At 39.1% G+C, this 18888-nt stretch overlaps 2 protein-coding genes across 2 annotated transcripts; one reads left to right on the plus strand and one right to left on the minus strand.

The window, feature by feature from the left end:
* The first annotated feature begins 4708 nt into the window (after positions 1–4708).
* Positions 4709–10291, plus strand: LOC121887452 (tectonic-3-like). The gene is made up of 14 exons (XM_042398224.1): positions 4709–5205; positions 6188–6302; positions 6384–6481; positions 6560–6672; positions 7403–7511; positions 7992–8104; positions 8215–8253; positions 8654–8728; positions 8831–8950; positions 9024–9122; positions 9236–9339; positions 9454–9601; positions 9785–9919; positions 10033–10291. The coding sequence occupies exons 1-14, from the start codon at positions 4926–4928 to the stop codon at positions 10276–10278; spliced, it is 1794 nt and encodes a 597-aa protein (XP_042254158.1). The 5' UTR covers positions 4709–4925; the 3' UTR covers positions 10279–10291.
* A 169-nt stretch (positions 10292–10460) lies between these two features.
* mto1 (mitochondrial tRNA translation optimization 1) lies at positions 10461–18156 on the minus strand. The gene is made up of 13 exons (XM_042398223.1): positions 17416–18156; positions 16335–16537; positions 15802–16001; positions 15586–15703; positions 14860–15158; positions 14159–14271; positions 13850–14040; positions 13519–13649; positions 12241–12445; positions 11949–12120; positions 11688–11797; positions 10825–10982; positions 10461–10675 (listed from the first exon to the last, which is right to left on the minus strand). Exons 2-13 carry the CDS (start codon positions 16522–16524, stop codon positions 10508–10510), a joined length of 2055 nt encoding a protein of 684 aa, XP_042254157.1. The 5' UTR covers positions 16525–16537; positions 17416–18156; the 3' UTR covers positions 10461–10507.
* Positions 18157–18888: the final 732 nt, after the last annotated feature.

Below are 18888 nucleotides of genomic sequence, written 5' to 3' on the forward strand. Positions count from 1 at the left end.
CACCAAACCGATGTTGAAAGATTAATTTCAGGGCTGAGGAGAGTCAGGCCCTGTTTACACCTGGTATTAACATCCGTCTGGCCGTCGATCACAAGTGGACAGCTCTAAATACAGGTGTAAACGCACCCAAGACGCATTGAGGACAGATTGAGATCCGATCACTCAGACCACATTCGGAGGTGGTCTGGGCCACATGTGGCCACATTCATTTAGCAGTGTAAACGCAATGCATCCTGGACCACATTGAAGGACCACCTACTCAACTTACATCCTCTATTTTCCGGCAGACTAGGCACAGGACCCTGAGTCCAAAGCTGTTCAACTTGTTTGATAACAGGATAAACATATCTTTTTTTTTTCATGTGAATTAAAAACGTAATCCACCTCTTGTTTTTTCCTGTTTTTCTCATTCCCCTAACCAGTTTCCCTCTTCAAATCGACAATTAGAATAGAAATTAATCCATTAATTTTTCGCTTGTCTGTCTAAAAAAAATATTTCAGACGCTAAATATAGCTGGATAGTTTCCTCTGTCCTGTCAAGTTGATAACTACAGTTTTTAGTTTTGCTGCGCTGCTCAACATAATGAGCTCAGGATTTATCAGAAGGACGGCTGCTCTATTCCAAACAGTATGAACCTGGACTGTGTGTAACAGCTGACCTATTGGATGTGTAGAAGAACACAGAGCATTAAATACTATTGTATTTCCTGTGTTTGTTTGTTTCTTTTTTTATTATCACAGGACATCAGACCTAAATTTGACCCCCTAAACATGCTCAAAAACTCACCAAATTTGGCATGCACATCAGGTCTGGTGAAAAATTTGATAAAATGTAAAAATTAACCCCTAAAAGTGCCAAAATGTGCTCTCTAGCACCATCTATGTAACTAAAATGGCCGCCACAGCCTGTAGGAATGTCGTTGAGAGATCAAACCAAAACCGATTTATTCATCTCATCACGACCTACAAATCATACACTGACACCCCTGACCTAAATCCAACAGGAAGTCTGCAATTAGCCTGTCAATATAAGACTTTGCCTCAATTTTGGCTCCCGAACAAACGCTATGTCCTCCGAGAGCGTTAATGGTATCGACTTCAAACTTTAATACATGACTTATGGCACTGTGCTGAAAAAATTGTTAAAAACTTTGTAATAACTCGAACGGTTTGGATATTATAAGCCCTGAAAGTTGCAGTGCCACATCACCCTTACAATGTAAAGCAATAGGGAGGCATGACCTTTGTCTCAAACAGAGGCTTCTGACATCTAAACTATAAGTCTGACCACTTTCAAACCTGTATCAATGGATTTGCAACAAAATTTCTTACAAAAAATATGATTTTCAATGTAAGATTTGGCCAAAGTAATGGGATTTATGAGGAGATTTCACAAGAAGAGTACTTTAACATTTTCTTCTCCAACTGAGAGGGAGAGAGAGAGGAGGGAAGAAGAGGTTGAGAGGCAAGAGGGAGATCAAAATATATGGTTTCAATATATGGTTGAAATAAACCATTACCAAATCTCAGTAATATTTACAACATATTTTTTTCTCTATTCTTTGGAAAAGACACAAAAAATGATACTCCAAGGGAGGACGGCCTCCCTAACCAATCAAAAAACAGAATGCAATATTGACATCAAGTTGGTTCAATGATAGTCTCCAGAATTCATCCTCAATTCTCTCCACTGTAAGGCAGAGTAGCAGCAGTAGATAGCTCCTTGCGTTAGCCAATGCAACAGCTGGCTTGTTGTAGCAGCCTGAAGGACTCTTTAAACATCCATGGAACTTGAGGTCAGAGACATGATGTTTTTATACACCCAGTCACAGCTGTGGAGTCTATATAGAAGCAGAGCCAAACAACATGATAGGAATTGTAGGATCCAGCATTTTTTAAAGCTTAACTCATAGAGAATAAAAGTCACAGGTTGTCTGAGCCTCTGCTGCTTTGACCACAACTATAAGGAAGTAAAATACTAAATCGCTGGAGTACCCCTTTAATACATATTTTAGTGATGTCATTATTGTATTCACAATCCTGTGATGTATGGAAATAAAATTTACAGCATGAGTATACAATAAACTTAATGTACTATGGCCAAAAGACTTTGGCTCAGTGTCATTTTTAGCAATTTTGGTATTTATTTTCATAACAACTTTGTTTACTTGATATGTTCATTAGATCTGATGTCAAGAAAGGCATGATTCATAAATTGGCAGGTTATTGTGATGATTACAGAATATTCAGTTCTGTTTTTAGAGACATTTCTAACATTTGAACTCCTTAATGATCATATGTTGATTGGCAAAAATAGTTTAAGTGTCGTTCCATTTAATTTGTAGGTACATAATAGTTTCTTTGCCTCCATTGTTGATCAAATCAAAATCCTTTCCTGCTTTGACTGAGCCATCTTCTCTTTACAGAAGCTAGAGATGTAAAAGATGTGAGACAAACAATAGAAGAAAGAGGAGAGAATACATGACCTTTGAAAAAAATCCTGTGAAACTTTGAAAATCTACACAACAATAAAGTGCAATAAAGTGCTGATTACAAACTTGTGTACTTGTTTTGTGTGGCACATCTTTATTTATCATTATAGCATTAATTTGGAGGTTTTCCCTGTGTTTACACATCATGATGTGCACTGATTAGAGTCCTGAATGGTATATTGACTTGCTTCATTTGAAATAAAAGCTATTTATCAAATTTCTTACAACTGAAAACACTTTTAGATTTAATTGTATCATTAGTCATGATGTGTTAGCAGTATCAATATGTGCAGTATAATTCAGAACAGATTGGATTTGAACATTTGATAAAATGTTGCACCACTTTTTCTTCTTTTTCTTTTTGCATTTATCATTTATTCATCATGACCAATGGTGTTTCTGTGCTGCAGCCATCTAGGATGTACTCTTAAGTAATTTAAGAGACCTCTGGAAAGTCTTTAGAGATTTGAAAAAATGGTTCTTCTTCCTAAAATTGAAAATTTGAGTGGAAGTGCAGGACTTTCACTGTAATCTTTCACTGAAGCCCAAAATTTTACTTCAGAGAAATTCAAAGCAGTTTGATTAAAAGGAGCCAGTTGTCTAAAACTGAAGAAAGTGGCAGCATTTTGGTTGAAATGTGGCTCACTTCATATCTGAATATCAGAAAAAAAAGTAAAAGATCACCAGTTAAAATTCCTTTGTTATCTGGCTCAGATTTGAAGGAACATTTTGTTCACCTCGAATTGGCAGTCGCTGCACTCCGCAGCCTTGCAGGAAGCTGCTGATCTCGTCATGACCACTGATGCATGTTAAGTGTTTCATGAGGGAAACTAATAAGTCATCCATAGTGCCATGGCTTCATGATTTTTATTATACAGAAGAGCCTCAAGTAGCTGGTAGAGTAGGTAAAGGTGCCATTTATAGCCAAGAAGAACCAGGTCCCAGGCTCAGACTGGGTCATACAGTTAAAGTGATAGTTTAGAAAGTAGATAGTATTTTGGTGTTGCTTTTACACATAATCAAGAGGGAGAGGTGAAGGTGGGATTTACACAAATAATACAAAGAACAGGCCATTTAGTCACACAGTTGTTGTTGGTATGTACTGTGAAACTTTTATCTCATTAACATGTATTTACTGTTTAGTTTGAAGGAGTAAGATTTACTGCTCTTAGTTGAATTTGTCAGATCCAGTCTTACCTTTGTTTTCCCAAAATCCAGGCAGGAGGCACCAGCTAAAAGGGAAGATGTGCCTTGATAACTCTTGGGAGATCCATTTTCCTCAGAAGATTAAGACCTGTGACATAATTTTTAGGAAATGGGTATATACACTACATACTTTATGAAAACTCACTGAAACACACTTCTGTTCATAAAGTTCAGAAACTGAAAATCTGAAAGTTTAGTTTACAGTATACACAGCAGAAACTCTCTATGACCTCTTTAGTGAGTAACTGTTTTGACTTGTGTTTTTTAAACAGAAATTGCAATATTTGCACATTAAATTTTTCAACTCAGGTATTTTGAGCTTTAGGCATCAGGGATCTTACTATCTAGGCCAGTATAGATACTGTAGGTGTAACAATTCTAGCAACTAAAAAACCGTTTTAGCATTTAGAATTCACAAGCAGTATATACACATTTAATAAATAATTTATAGCACACTATAATGTAGTTGTTAGCAGATATCTCTTTATTAATGTATGCCAACAACTGTGTGCACCCATAACTGGATGCTGGGATTCAAATAGATAATGAATGAGAATAAAGTAAAACATATATTGTAATAATATATATAGAAGTTATAATTGTTGACAAATATTGTACATTAATAAACTCTTAAACATGTCCTTTTATTTACTTAAACTATATTATAGTGCATTGTAAACCAGTGGTTCTTGAAGTGGGTCTGGGGACCTCAGGGGTCTTTGAGGAGGCTCCAGGGGGTCCCCAGCAAAAGGGAAATAATTTATTTTCACTACAATTTCATCCATAAGTAACCCAATGACAGAATGTTTGACTATTTTGGTCATGGGTTTCATACACTTTCTGTAATAATTTCTTTTCCGCCTCTGTTGCCTTCTTCTGTTTCTTTTTTGAATTTACTTGTGTTTCTGCTCAAACTTTGGTATTTAATGTTTTTGTCAGACCTGCTGATTAGACGTTTTTTAAAAACGACAGTCTGCTCTTTTATAGGTTTTACGGTAGTCTTCTGCCGTAAACGGATGTTGCCGTGACAACTTCCTTGGTAACAAGAAGCTTGTACGTTTTATGGAGGATGTGTCGCATGTTTAGCTAACTTGAAAACATTTCATTGAGTCACTTAAATATTTATTTATTGTTTTAGTGTACTTTCATGAATCTGAAGTTGTAAAGAGTAACGTTAGAGAAGTAAATCTCGGCTAACTATTTACCGCGCCATGTCTCTTTGAGGAGATGAATTCCCACCAGTGGTGCATTTCAGTCCAGATATTTCTTGTCTTGTGTGGACGTTTGGCTCAAGCAGCCACAGACTCAACCGTCAGTGCCAGCCCAACAACTGAGGGGCCTTTCAGCTCAGCAACCCCTGCTCCTGGGTTCACGGAGGCGGCCACAGGCGGCCTCGATGTCGGTACCGCTGAGACTGCAACCACCGAACTGACGACGTCTGACGCTCCCACTGTGGTCACTGAAGCTCCGTACGCAACCACCGTCCAACCTGTACTGCCTCAAGACGGTAACTTACATCTGCCTGTTGTAACTGTTGAGCTGAAAACCTCAGTCCAGCTATATCTGTTTTCATTCTGCAGCAGTCCTCTGTTTATCAGGCCAAGCAAGCCTCTTACTCTTGTTTTGATGATTTGTTAAATGTCTCAAAAATGCTCCCAAGACCCATCGAACCTTCTTCCACTGATTACACCGTGCAACAAATTTTTATTTGTTTTTTGTTCCTGTGAGTGTTATTTCCTAATTGCTTATGACTAAAAAGTATTAAAAAAAAAATGGCTATTTTTCACTTTAAACTTTTCTTTTGTGACCACGACATTGATATTTTGGTATGTAGGCCTGTTTCCAATGAGAAAACGGGCGAATTTGCACATTTTCATTCACATAAAGGCAGAAAAAACAACATATGAATCATTGGATATGATGATAGGGGAATATATTTGGGGCTGATTTGTAAAAGTGAGTTACAGTATAATCCTAAATCTCAAAAAGCTACTCACTTCTAAATCTTTTGTGGTCACTTTGTCCAACTTTAGTATAAATACATATTTATTTTGTTTTGTATGTTGTTGTTTTTTTATAGTATTTGGTTTCATCTTTGATGTGATTTCCTGGTTTTAATATCACTACATCATATATGATATAGTGGTTACAGGTGTTAATTCCCATATATATATATATATATATATATATATATATATATCTATCACTATATTCTATATCACATCTTTTGGACAGTTAGGTGAAGAGAACAAGCCATTTAAAGTTGACACCTTAGGTTATAGGAAACTTGTGATGAACGCTTTCTGAGATTATACAATTAAATACAAAAAAATTAAACATAAAAATAATAAATAATGAAAATATTTGAGTTTCCAGGACTCTTTCACTCACAGTGTAGTTGCTGTCCTCTTATGTGCTTTTGTTAAAAGAGCGAACGTTGTAATAAAATTTAAACCCGACTAACACAAGCCTTTTCTGTTGTTTTCCAGCTTGTCTCTGTGATTTAACCCCCGATTTCTGTGACATTGGCTGCTGCTGTGACACAGTTGATTGTGGTATTGCTAACCTGAGTACTGTCTTCACTGGATGTCCACAGAAAGTCATGTAAGTCTTCTGCACATGCTCATAAGTTTCTCACACATGAAGTGCATATTTTTAGTATTTTAAAGAACTCTTATGTTACAGATCAGGAGTTTGCATCGAGAAATGGCTGATATTCAGAGCCAACGTGGATTCATCTTTTGTCACTGAGACTGACTCTTTGTTTTGTGTTCAGCCTGAAGGTAAAGAGATTAATGAATTTCACAACAGCATATGAATGAGCAACACTTGACTATCTCCCCTCCCACCCCCCCCAACAGATAATGCACCTCAGTCTCTCCCAGCTCTGCTTCAGTATTCGGCTTCAGGGGACTCGTACCACTTCTCACCACCAGAACCTACAAGCAGCAGCCACACCAGAGATTTTTACAGGGTAACACAAACAGATATTTGATGTTTAAAGGTTTCCACTCACAATATTGTATCTGAGCTATTGTGTCATATTATTGAGTTTTCATTTACATTCAGAGTTCTGCCAAAAAAATGTGCTAATGTAGTTAAATCTTTTATACGAAACATTCAAAACAATACCAAAAACACATTGATATAAAAACAAAAACAACTGACATGAATTAGCTCTCAAGGCAACAAACAGATGGACATGATACAGTTTGTTCAATTATCGTTATGATTATCTATACTGGTGGTCATAGTGCTGGTGGTGGCATGGTATTGTTGTTTAGTTGGATAATATTTATACTATTTATAAAATAAAATAAATTAAATATAATAAAAAAATAAAATAAATATTATTTCAGAGGCTTTCAATCTTTCTGTTCAAAACTGAATATTTTTATGCTTTTGATGAATTGGATATCAGCAAACATAATCAATTATTAGCAACTTCTACCCAAAGATATTGGTACTGGATTTCAAAAACTCATATTGGGTGTTACAGCACTAAATAGAAAAATATGAAAGAAAAAACAACTAAATACAAAAATTCTGATCAGCTCATTGTTGATATTGTGAGGCTCAACTCAACACTGTGTTTATTTTCAGTGATTTAGTAGAAATTGTAGGTTTTTCCAGTGTTACACAGCACTAAAACAAAATCTATAAGTGTATCTTTAAACAATGAAATGCGACTCTGGTTTTTGCAGGCTGATGATGTCATCCAGACGTTTTTCTCCAACTCGTCTGTGCGGGGTCTCCTTCGTCAGCCGTCTCCAGGGGCTGCAGCTGCACTCTGTATCAACCGCAACCCTGCAAGTAAGCTCACACCACATAAAGCTCACAGTACGTTCACCTGTTGAATATCACAGTGTAGCAGAGTTTCCCCAAACCTTTTCAAATCTAGACCTGCCATCAACATAAACACAAAGCCACATTTGGTAAAAGCTTTGTCAGGGACTTCCTCACACCAGAATGAGCGTTCCTCCTCACATCACTCTCTCAGTGTACTAGCAACAGAAAAATGACTTTTTTTGCCAAAAGACCCCCTCAAAGATTTCCAACAGTCCCTGAAGTAGACTCGCTGCAGTTTTCAACTCCTCAACGTTCAGTTAGAACAGACTCTAACCGAACGTTCAGGAGTTTTCTTTTGTATTTTTGTGCTGTGTTTTGTGTGTTTTTTGTGTTTATTTTGTGTGTGTTTTTGTGTATATTATATTGTGCCTTCATATTACAACCATTTTAACCACTGTAACACTTTTTTCCCCCGACATACCTTCTGTTTTCTTCTGCTTGCAGAGTTCTTGAGGTCTGTGTCTCTGTCTTGTACCCGCATGTTGACTCCTCAGTCGTGCACCACAGACCCAAACCTCAACGCCCGCTCCTACTTCTCTGACCTGAGTCTGATCAAGGTCAGCATGTCCGCCTGCACTAATCACTTCCTGTCAGGCGTGCTCTCATGTGGAAAACTACTAGTGAGAATATCACAGCAGATATGCTAACATCAATATTGTCATTGCAGATTCCGATAGCTGAGACGGCACAAGTGTCAGACTTTCTGGTAAGTCAGTGATTATAAACACTGGCATGTAGGGTTTTCCTGCAGATTAACAGGCAAAAATACTTATACTCTAACTACAGTATTACTCCAACATATCCCTTGTTTTTTTTTTTAAATAGATAGTTCCTTACCTCAGTTTTGAGTGGGTGTCATTTTCATTTTTATCAACACCTAACAAATACGGCCTTTTGTTGCTTTTTGCTGAGTTCCTGAATGTAGATTTAAAAGAAGGTATCAGTGGTTGGAAGTGCCAACACTTGTGGTTAAACAGTTACTAGTGTGTGTTTAGGTGGAGTGAAGTATGTGCATTTAAAAGATTAATATGTTAGACTAACAGGTGATGTCATTTAACTTTGTTTCTTTTGTCTTCTGAAGTAAGATGTTGTACTTCTTGTTTCAGATCCCGGTCACTAAGCTGTCTGACTGGCCTGCACCAAGTAAACAAAACAACTCCTGTATTAATGTGGTGAAAAAGGTGACTTAGATATGATTTGTAATATTTGCACCTTAAATCACATGTAGTTGAGTTTATAATGAAACATTAAACTCAGTTCTCCTCTTCCTGATTCTCTCATAGGTTGAGTTTGTCATAGGTTACACAGGCAGAGGGGAACTCTCATATGCAACGGTCAATGTCGTCTTAGCTGACGTGGATCCCAATCAGTCGCTGCTGCAGACGCATTCTATACAATTCCAGGTAGCCTCATAAAGCCGCAGATTTGATCACTTAATGATCTATGGAATTCAAACGCTGAGCTTCTCTCTTCTAGCTGGCAACACCCAGCCCTACTCCAGGAGGACCGAGCCCTGCAGGCGGACTTAGAGCGGGATCTCCTGTCATGGGTCGCTTTGCTGAAGCGGTGAAGCCAGTATCCTCACTAACCGCATCATGAATTTCTCTTAAGATTTTTGAAGTTATATTTTCAGTTTTCAAGCTAGCTATGAGTCAATCAGACATCAAAGTTCCTTTACAGTGAATCAGCTGACCACACTGGGGGTCTCACAGGGCGGCGAGTGTTCCTCTGACCCCAGCACACGAGCAGCCATCCTCTTCACACACAACACCGTCAGTGGCTGCACATTCAGGTGAGCCTTCACTATTTTAAGAAAGCAATAGTGTCACTACTCCTACATGAAGAGTGGTGGTGGAGTTGCTGAAAAATAGTCAGTGTTTAAAATTGTGTCCATGTGTCTGTCTAGTTCTCCCTCTAGTGACTGTTCAGAGCTGCAGTCCCAGATTTACTGGGTCTTGCAGGAACTCACTACTCCCGATGCCATTGCCATGAACTCGGGCTCCCAACCGGACTGGACGAGAGTCATCACCCAGGAGTGTCCTGTCAGCTTTCAGGTACAGCTGAATCAGGAATCTAAAATATTTAAGCAAAAGAGGAACTGTGAAGACTTAAGGATCATTAGACTTGAATAAACTTTTACAGCTTTGTTCTTGCTCTGCAGCAAAACCCAGGCTATTTTGGATATCTCGGTTGGAATTGTATTGAAAGATCATGTTTTGTTTTCTCCTGTCTCTTAGGAAACATGCGAATCAGGCTGCATCCTCCCCCACTCTCTCTCTATTCGAGTGCTTTGGGCTCGCCAGGGCCCACTTGACCTTCCCCAGAGCTACATCCTGGGAGCCAAATATCTTTTCCAGTGTGGTCGTTTTAAGGTAGGCACCATGTGTTTTCAGGACAACATCAGAAATCACTTCTTTTCTGTGCGATACACGTTGTTTCACCTCTATGAAAACACCTAAACGCTCTCCTCCTATTCCCTTTCCAGTGTCCTATAGCGTCCCCTCTCGCTCTGACCACCGAGGTGACGTTCGTCGACACTACAGTTTACCCAGAACCCCCCAGAGGCTTGCCTCAGCCTAACTGGAAGTTTCCATTTGATTTCTTCACTAGAGGCACTGCTGAGCTGGACCGGCACACTGTTAACAACGGCAGTGACACTGAGAAGGTCACATGGAGTTTAATGCTGTTCACAGTAATGTTGCTAAGAGGATTAGAATTCTTCAGTAGGTAGATGGATTATAGGTAACAGCGGAGCAGTTAGGCAACTTTTGAAGTTTCAAAAGGTTTTTTAATCTGAAGAAAAGTTGTATGTGAATGATTGTTTGCTGTGTAATTCGTTTAGATTTTTTTTTACATGAAAATGAAAGGAAAATACTACATATCCTAAAATACTTTAATTTATTTTTTGTACATTTTCAAGAATACACACATTTTTACAAGACATTTTACGAGTCATCATTTCACTGAGGTAAAGATGCATTTTGTGCACACAGCTCCTCTTCTGTCTCCTCCTTTTGGTCATTTTGGTTTCTGTGTGTTCTCTCCTTTTGCCCCGAGTGGTGTACATAGTTGAGGAGGTGGACTATAGCAGCAGGAGTTATTCCTTGCAAACGTGTAGCAGCACCCAGCTGGAAGATAAATCATGGAATTACTCGCATATTATTATTTCTTTATTGAAAACAGCAAAAGAGTTCATTGAAATCAGGGAGGTGTTAACTGAATTATAGGCAGCTCTGGTGGTTCGGCTGGTAGTCTTTAGAAAATATGAAAAACTCACAGTGCTGGGTCGAACTCTGTCCAAAATCTCTCTGACTTCCTGAGACAGAGACACCGGCAGAGAGAAATAGTCTATGTCCTGTGGGAGAGACATGTTCTCCTCCTTCTGAATCCTCTCAATCTCTTTCTTCTGCCGGTCACAGTGAGGCCTGTAAACAGCTACATGAGGAGAAAGTTTGTTATGGTAGCTTAAAGAGTCAAAATACCAAAATACCAAAGCAACATTTTAAGGCAATGCAGGAGGAGGCCTGTGCTACACATTTTTTAAGTTTAGGTTTATTATCTTTGCAACCATAACAATCTGTCTGAATCAGTTTGTCACATGTTTTAATTTCTACATCTTATAAAGACAAGATTCCTCTTTTCCCTCAAAATGTCAAAATGATTTTTTTGCCATGTCGACTGGCCTCACTGAAATATCTAAACAACTACTGGATGAGTTTCCATGAAATTTGGTACAGACGTAGATGATCTTCTGACTTTTCATCTTGCATGTGGTCAAAATTTTAATTAGTCCAATATTTTAGTTTAGGGCTGCAACTAATGATTATTTTCATTATCGATTCATCTACCTATTATTTCCTCAATTATACCAAAGGTAACATCTCCAGAAAAGCTTAAAATCCTCACATTTGAGAAACAGTGACCAGTGAATATTTAAAATTTTTGTTTTAAAAATGACTAAAACAATTAATTGATTATCAAAAAAATTGCCAATCCATTTTCTGTCGATCAATTGAACGATTAATCTATTAATCGTTGCAGCTCTACTTTGGTTTCTGACCAAATATCTGCTAAACTAACGACATTCCCAACAGCCTCATCTGTCCTGCTACCATGGCTTTAGACTCTTTGTTTTGTTACCTTCGATCTTGAGTCTTTGTGCGAATTCCATGTAAAGTGAAAGGCATTCTGGGAAGACAGATGCCAACCTTTCAAAGGACATATCGTTGTACTGCAGCACATCCATACCACTGAAGAGAAAAAGAAGCCACACAGAAACAATCAGAGCCTAAAATTGACCACAGATGTACTTTCACTGAGTCCTGAGATGAAAAGTCAGACATGTTCAGCTGGGCAGATGTGGTGACATGACACTGCTGATTCCAGATGTTTGTCACTCACGTCAGAACGGTGCTCTTCGCCTCACTCATTCGCATGTCGGGCAGCTTTTTCCTCCAGGCTGCGGTGGACAGAACGAGAGCCTGAAGAGCTGCTAGTGCATCTTGGAGACTGTCCCTCACTCTCACAGCCTCCTGGTAGCGCAATGAGGACACACATCCCACCTCCTCAAATCCTGACAGGAGAAAGATCATGACAGGAGAGAAGCTAAAAGACAAAATGTAGAACTGCTGGTACCCATAATGGCTCTACAGGTTGCACATCCTGACGTGTGTCTGTAAGAGGCTACAATTACCTTTCAACGTGAGGCGGAGGTCAGCGTTGTCCGGCCTTAGAGAGGTGCGAAACTCAGCTCGACTGGTGAACATGCGGTAGGGCTCTGTAACACCTCGGCTCACCAGATCATCGATGAGAACCCCGATATAGCTCTCCGTCCGAGATAGCGCCACTGGAGGCATGGAGAGCGCCAAGCGAGCAGCGTTGACCCCCGCCCACAAGCCCTTCACACAGAGAGTAACAAGATTTTCTCAGGTTTCAATTTTTTCTGTGAGGATGCGGATCAGTGTCATTTGTAAATTAGAAAATACATGAAGCAACAAGAGTGCAGCCTTTGTTTTTATTCATTTACATTTCATTTGGATGTGGTTTTGTAATGCAAATTAGATCAGATAGATAAATATTGATACCTGAATAATCTACACAATGTTTATATATACATATGACAACAGCAGCATTTACAGAAAAATTGGGTGCTGGAAGTCATATTTCAGACTTTTTTCCTCCTCCATGCACCTTGGAAGTAGTTGAAGTTCTGTCAGTAATCCCTACTCAGGAAATATTTGTTTTAAAAGATATTTATCTGTTTCAACATATGCACAAATATTAAAGGAATAGTTCGGCATTTTGGACAATGCGCTTATTTGCTTTCTTGCCAAGACAGTGTTGATTCCACTCATGTCTGTTTGGTAAATGTGAAGCTAAAGCCAACAGACGGTTAGCGTAGCTTAGCATTAAGACTGGAAACGAGGGGAAACAGCTAGCCTGGCTCTGTCTAATTGTAACAAAATTCACCAACCAGCACCTCTGAAGCTCACTAACACTTAACATCTCGTTTGTTTAATCCGCACAAAACCGATGTGTAGAATAGACAATCTAAATGTTTCTCAGGGGGTTATGTACTGGACTATTTCTTGGCCCGGAGCAGCAACTTCCTGGAGTCTCAACCTTACCTTTTACCCACTGCTCCTGCCCAAGAAATAGTCCATTGGACAGAGCCAGGCTAGCTGTTTCCCTCCGGTTCCAGTCTTTATACTAAACTAAGCGGCTGCTGTACAGAGAGAGAGTGGTATTGATCTTCTCATCTCACTCGCAGCAATGCATCTGAGTCCAACTATAAATCTGTACACATAAACAATAAGCGAGTCTGTGCTTCCAGTTTTGTGTGTGTGTGTGATGCTGTGTAGAGAGGATATCCAGAGGAGGTGAAATTATCACAAAGGTGATTTTTTTATGACCTGCAATAATTACATAAACTCTTAATAGCTAAATATAAAGTATGAAGAAATGCAGCTACCTGTGCAGCCGCCTCTTCATATCCTGTTGTTCCGTTGATCTGTCCGGCCAGAAAGAGACCTTGAGTGCTTTTCACCTGCAGGGCAGGGCTCAGCTGAGTGGGGCACACAAAGTCATACTGCACGCCATAACCTGGAAAAGCCCAAAAAACATTCAGGCAGTCGCAACACATTTCTGTCTTGAAATATTTTACATCAGCAAAGGATTACTGAGAGCTGCAGCCTTGAATTTAGAGTTAAGAGTTGTTTAATTGTAACCGGTAGATGTTATAGAGACAGCTCGGTGTTAATCAGTTGTTACTATGAAGATACAAGAGATGTAGGCATGTGTACCAGGTGTGTGGATCTCAGCTTGGTGCATAGCAGGGATTTCTCTGATGAGGCGGAGCTGCATGTCAGGAGGCATAGTCATGGACAGACCCTGAGGGTACAAAAGGTCAGAGTTCACCCCCTCAGGCTCCAACCACACCTGGTGCTTTCGGCCTGGAAAACGTAGCACTCGCGACTCAATGGAGGGGCAGTATCTGAGAGAGACAAGGAGGAGTTGTATTGTCTTTGAGTTTCACAACATGCTGACCACAATGTCTCACATATATACATATATGTATGTATGTAGGTATATATGTATAAAAATGTTTGTACCTGGGACCCTTGGTGTCTTGCTGTATGTGACAGTTGAGATGAAGACTCTCCTTCACCACTCTCTCTACTCCAGCAGTAGTAAAGGTCAGGTGGCACGGCAACTGCTCCTCAGGCTGAAGTGTTTAATTTCAAAAATTTGACACGACACATTAAATAATGAATAACATTATTTAAAAAATGTAAGGAAATGGTGTAGAAATCCTTTATTTATAAAACATATTATAGATTACACATAAATCTTAAACATTCCTTTAGCTGTGGGATTATACCCAAATACTGCTGCTGAAAAAATAGTTGATTCATCAATTATCTAGCAAAATTAACTATTTTAGACTATGACCATTTGTGAAAGTGACACATTTTTATACTAGACTAATCCTTTACATCAACAACAAATAAAAATACTACATAGCCAAACATTGGTTGGCTACAGTTTTTAAACATACAGATTTGCTGCTTTCATATGATTTTAAATTAAACAATGGTGTCTTTTTTGACTGTTGCTGTGGCAAAATAAGCAACTTAAAGACATCACTTTGGGCTTTCGACTCTTTTAGTGAATAAAGCACATTACTGTATTGAAGAGGAGAAGACTTATGTCCTTTATAGACTAAACAATCGATTCATGAATAAAAAATGTTAATTCAAGTATACTATAGCATTTTTTAGTGTTTTTAAAGAGTACTTTGACTAAACTTTACCTTGCAGCGTGTGTGGGTATTAAGGAAGCTGAAGGGGGTCGGATGACTGTCAGGGGGGTGAAGCTCAGCCTGGGAAAGATTTACTGAATCCTTCACAATCCTTGGAGGAGTACCAGTCCTGAGTCTACCAATCCTTAACCCCAGCCTCTCTCTCAGCGTGTGGGATATCCCAGCACTTGATGGAGCATCTCCTATCCGACCCCCGGGGGAAGTGGTCTGGCCCATGAAGAGGGAGCCAGACAAGAAAGTACCAGTAGTAAGAACCACAGAGCTGGCTGAGATCGGGTGGCTTCCGTTTGCTGAGAAGATGATGAAAGAGGTGCAAAAGCATAATAAAATTATTAGTGTAGTACTTCTGGAAAATTCTGAAAGTGTAGATGTCAAATTGTTGTAATATTGAGAATTAAGCTAACATATTAGCACATATACACTGATTTAATAGAGGTGAGAAATCCATTTGTGAGGAAAATTTCACATAGAAATTTGCCGAGTAAACTAAAAGAATTTAAATAAGACAATAAAAATGCATTTGAATTTTAATAATAAACCGTAACAAGGACAAAAATGGTCAAACATTAAAAAAAATGTGTTGATGACAATTGGCAAATCTTTGCATACCTTATTACTATTGGCTGGCTACTAGATTTTATTTAAAATCTTATTAGCAATGGTGAGATAACAACAGCTGAGGTAAACACTGGCAGACAGTTCTCATTTGCTGCCTACCCAAACGTATCCCAGTGACTCTGTGGCATCCGGGCTTCTCTGGGTTTGGCTCCGTAACCAGCAGCTCCTCCACTGAGCCCTCCAGCACCGTCAACCTGGGAGTAGACAGCAGCTCGGACTGAATGAGAAACAGACACACAGATGATTAATGGCATTTTTTATTTCAGTCACAGAAAAAACCCCCAAAAAACTCCTATTATACTCAACTTTTGATACCTGAATGAACTGGCGGTAGCGCTGGCGGTCCAGCTGAGCCCTCGGGCCCCACACAGCGGGGCCTTTTCTACGATTCAGGATGGAAAAATGAATCCCGGCCCAGTCTCCTGCTCGACCGCACAGTCCATCAAGAGCATCCACCTCCTTCACAAGCTGGCCCTTCCCTACTCCTCCTAAAGACGGGTTACAGGACAAGGCACCTGCAGAGAAGGACAGGACTCAGTCAAGGGTCACGTATCCCTGAAGGTGACAACTGATTAAAACAAAACTAAGACATGTTTTCCTCTTGCTCTGATTGCAAACTATTTACCCAGGTAGATTTGACAAGGCTCAGAAATACTGACTGCTGTTCACCCTGGTGCAGTTTAGCTGCAACGTGATGTTTAAAACACTGTATATTTTGTTAGAAAATTGTTCACACTCATATCATCAAGCCTTGGCAAACAACCACAAAACTCTCTGGATAGACAGACTTAGGGAAACAAGCATTTTATTAAAGTTAATTATCCTTTTAACAAAGCTCTTTCTCTCACCAATGGTGTGTATTTTCTGTGTGACCAGGAGAGTTTCGGCTCCCACTCTGGCCGCCGCTGCCGCTGCTTCGGTCCCTGCATGTCCTCCACCCACCACGATGACATCATACCGCTGTCTGGCAAGGTGACTGGTACGCCTGGAAACCAGTAACAGAAAACTCTGCAGGTGGGGAAGCTTCTTTGTCAACATGTGAGATGCAGACCTGTGGAGTGAAGGTTAGATAGTCAGAAGTGTGGACACGATGACTTTTCCACAGGAGCAGTAAAGAGTGGAGGTCAAACTATGATATCTGTAATATTTAAGCTAAAGTTGCAATGATTTGTCGATTAATCGATTACTTAGCAACTTTTAAATTTATCATTAAGTATTTTCATGATCGATTAATTGCTTTGAGTCATTTTTTTAAGAAAAAAACTCAAATTTCTCTGATTCTTGCTTCTTAAATGTGAATATTTTCTGGTTTCTTTAGTCTTCTATGACAATAAACTGCTTATCAACTGCAAATTGAATTGATAGAAAACTGCCCACTGTAATTGACGTGAATTTAATCCAGTTACAACCTCTGTTTTCTAGGAAGAACAACTAACATCTTTCAAGCCTGTAGAGGATGAATAGGTGATACCAAAACATATATTGGAGCACCACTTAAATAAATGAGATTGGTTATTTTTCCTCTACAGTTTTGGGTCAAACTCAACACTCACAATTCTTATTTGGGTAAAAACGTATTGGTCCACCAGGTGTGCAGATACCAGGGCAACCTGGTGTTTTCTAGTTCACTTCAAATGGGATCAGAACATAGACTTTCGGATATTTTGTATATATGTAGAAAAAGATACGTAGATCTACATTGACTATAGAACATAGACATATCCTCTATATCCAAAGAAATGGACATATATCCTATATATCCTACAGTCTATGTAGGATATATAGGATATATATATATAAGTATATAAAGATCTTTACATACAGTTTATGGATCAGAAGAACTCTGACACTTTTCATGCGCCTACACCAATACTACCACCTTTAGTATTTGGACGTATCTATACTAACAAATTACCCGAAGGTACTTACAATTTCTTTGACAGAAGACGAAGGAGGTCTTTTCTTTAAATAAAAATCAGGATCCTTGGGAAAGTGACATAACTGCTGCTATGTAACAGAAACGCTCTCCATGGAGGCTGCCATGCTGTCTGCAGCTTACAGCCGTAATGTCTGCTGTATAGACGCACCGGCAAATCTGTTGGCTCCGTTCAGACTGTTTCCCTGAGTATTACCTGTCCTTGTAAGTTATTGATTAAATATATAAATGAATATATAAGCAAGCAGCAGCGATATAAAGGTGATAGGTGAAGGTGTAATCGTTAAATATGAAGGTGATGACAGTTTATAGATTAAATAACATTGTTTGACGGCTGCCACGTGTACAGTAAAAACAATATATTCTTGTTAAGGTCGCTGCGGACTCGATTCCCACTTCTGAAAAAACTTCACTTCACCTCCATATCTCATCTTAATTCATATTGTGTATACTGTATCTTTGTCTGTCCTGCACCGTGTAAATGTATATAGATATTTTTTGTTAACTGTACATACAGTATATATCCTGTTAATACACACACATAGTTTATTTACACTCATATATATTTATATCTACATTGGAATTCGTACTTCTATTTATATCCTGCTTTTTTGCATACAGTTTTTTATCATGTCAATATGCATGCACATAGTACACGCCCACAACACAGAAATGTAAATGACTGTCCCCTTTCTTACACTATTATGTTTGTGTTTATGTTTATTGTTTAAAGTCCCCCTCCACGCAGAAATATGTTTTTCCTCTTGTTCCTACAGTTGAATGTTGGAGCTTCACTGTGCAGAATGATGTATGCGCAGAGTTTGACACTAGATGGCTGTTTTCACATTCATCTGCTGACAGTGAAAAGTTTCTCTGTTCTCATTGAAAATCCCATTTTATTGGGTGCACATACAAGCATGATTTGTGACATCACAGCTACTTTGGAGCCAATCCTGATCCAATATTCAACTTATACAAGTGTAATGTGGAAACGTGAAGCCTCCAGTGCGGTGATTCGCAACCTTTTTTATAACAAGGACCCCTAAATCAATACACATAAGGTCACGGAACCCCATTTGACAAGATTTCGCTTCAGGGACCTCCTTCGGGAAAAATGTTGGTTGTTAGATCTGTTTTAGACCAGAATTCTATAGTTGTCAACAATACTGCGGAGGAAATGAAACCTATAATTAGAATAGTCACTTGTATGACTCTTAATCACATTGGACTCACTTCTATAATGAATGAAATGGTGAATATGAACTATTCCCCCGAGAACTCCCTCAAGGACCCGCGGGGGTCCCCGGACCCCTGCTTGAGAACCACTGCTCCAGTGCAGAAACACTGAGAATGGACTTTATAGCGAAGTAGAAGACATCTTGTGTCCAGCAGTTAAACGTCTGAAATGAAACATAATTGCATATTCATAGATTCTGGATGTTTAATGAGGGAGAAGAAGTAGATGT

The sequence above is a fragment of the Thunnus maccoyii genome, chromosome 20 (assembly GCF_910596095.1).
Source record: "Thunnus maccoyii chromosome 20, fThuMac1.1, whole genome shotgun sequence".
Taxonomy (NCBI): domain Eukaryota; kingdom Metazoa; phylum Chordata; class Actinopteri; order Scombriformes; family Scombridae; genus Thunnus; species Thunnus maccoyii.

Excerpts from the sequence above, each read along its gene's own strand:
- mto1 (XM_042398223.1), bottom strand. The coding sequence starts at position 16,524 with ATGTTGACAAAGAAGCTTCCCCACCTGCAGAGTTTTCTGTTACTGGTT. Across the intron at positions 13,650-13,849 it reads AGCTGAGATCCACACACCTG|GTTATGGCGTGCAGTATGAC; the intron begins GTACACATGCCT and ends GGGCTTTTCCAG. Across the intron at positions 10,676-10,824 it reads ACAGAGTTCGACCCAGCACT|CTGGGTGCTGCTACACGTTT; the intron begins GTGAGTTTTTCA and ends TTTATCTTCCAG.
- LOC121887452 (XM_042398224.1), top strand. The coding sequence starts at position 4,926 with ATGAATTCCCACCAGTGGTGCATTTCAGTCCAGATATTTCTTGTCTTG. Across the intron at positions 8,105-8,214 it reads CTGACCTGAGTCTGATCAAG|ATTCCGATAGCTGAGACGGC; the intron begins GTCAGCATGTCC and ends TTGTCATTGCAG. Across the intron at positions 8,951-9,023 it reads CGCATTCTATACAATTCCAG|CTGGCAACACCCAGCCCTAC; the intron begins GTAGCCTCATAA and ends TCTCTCTTCTAG.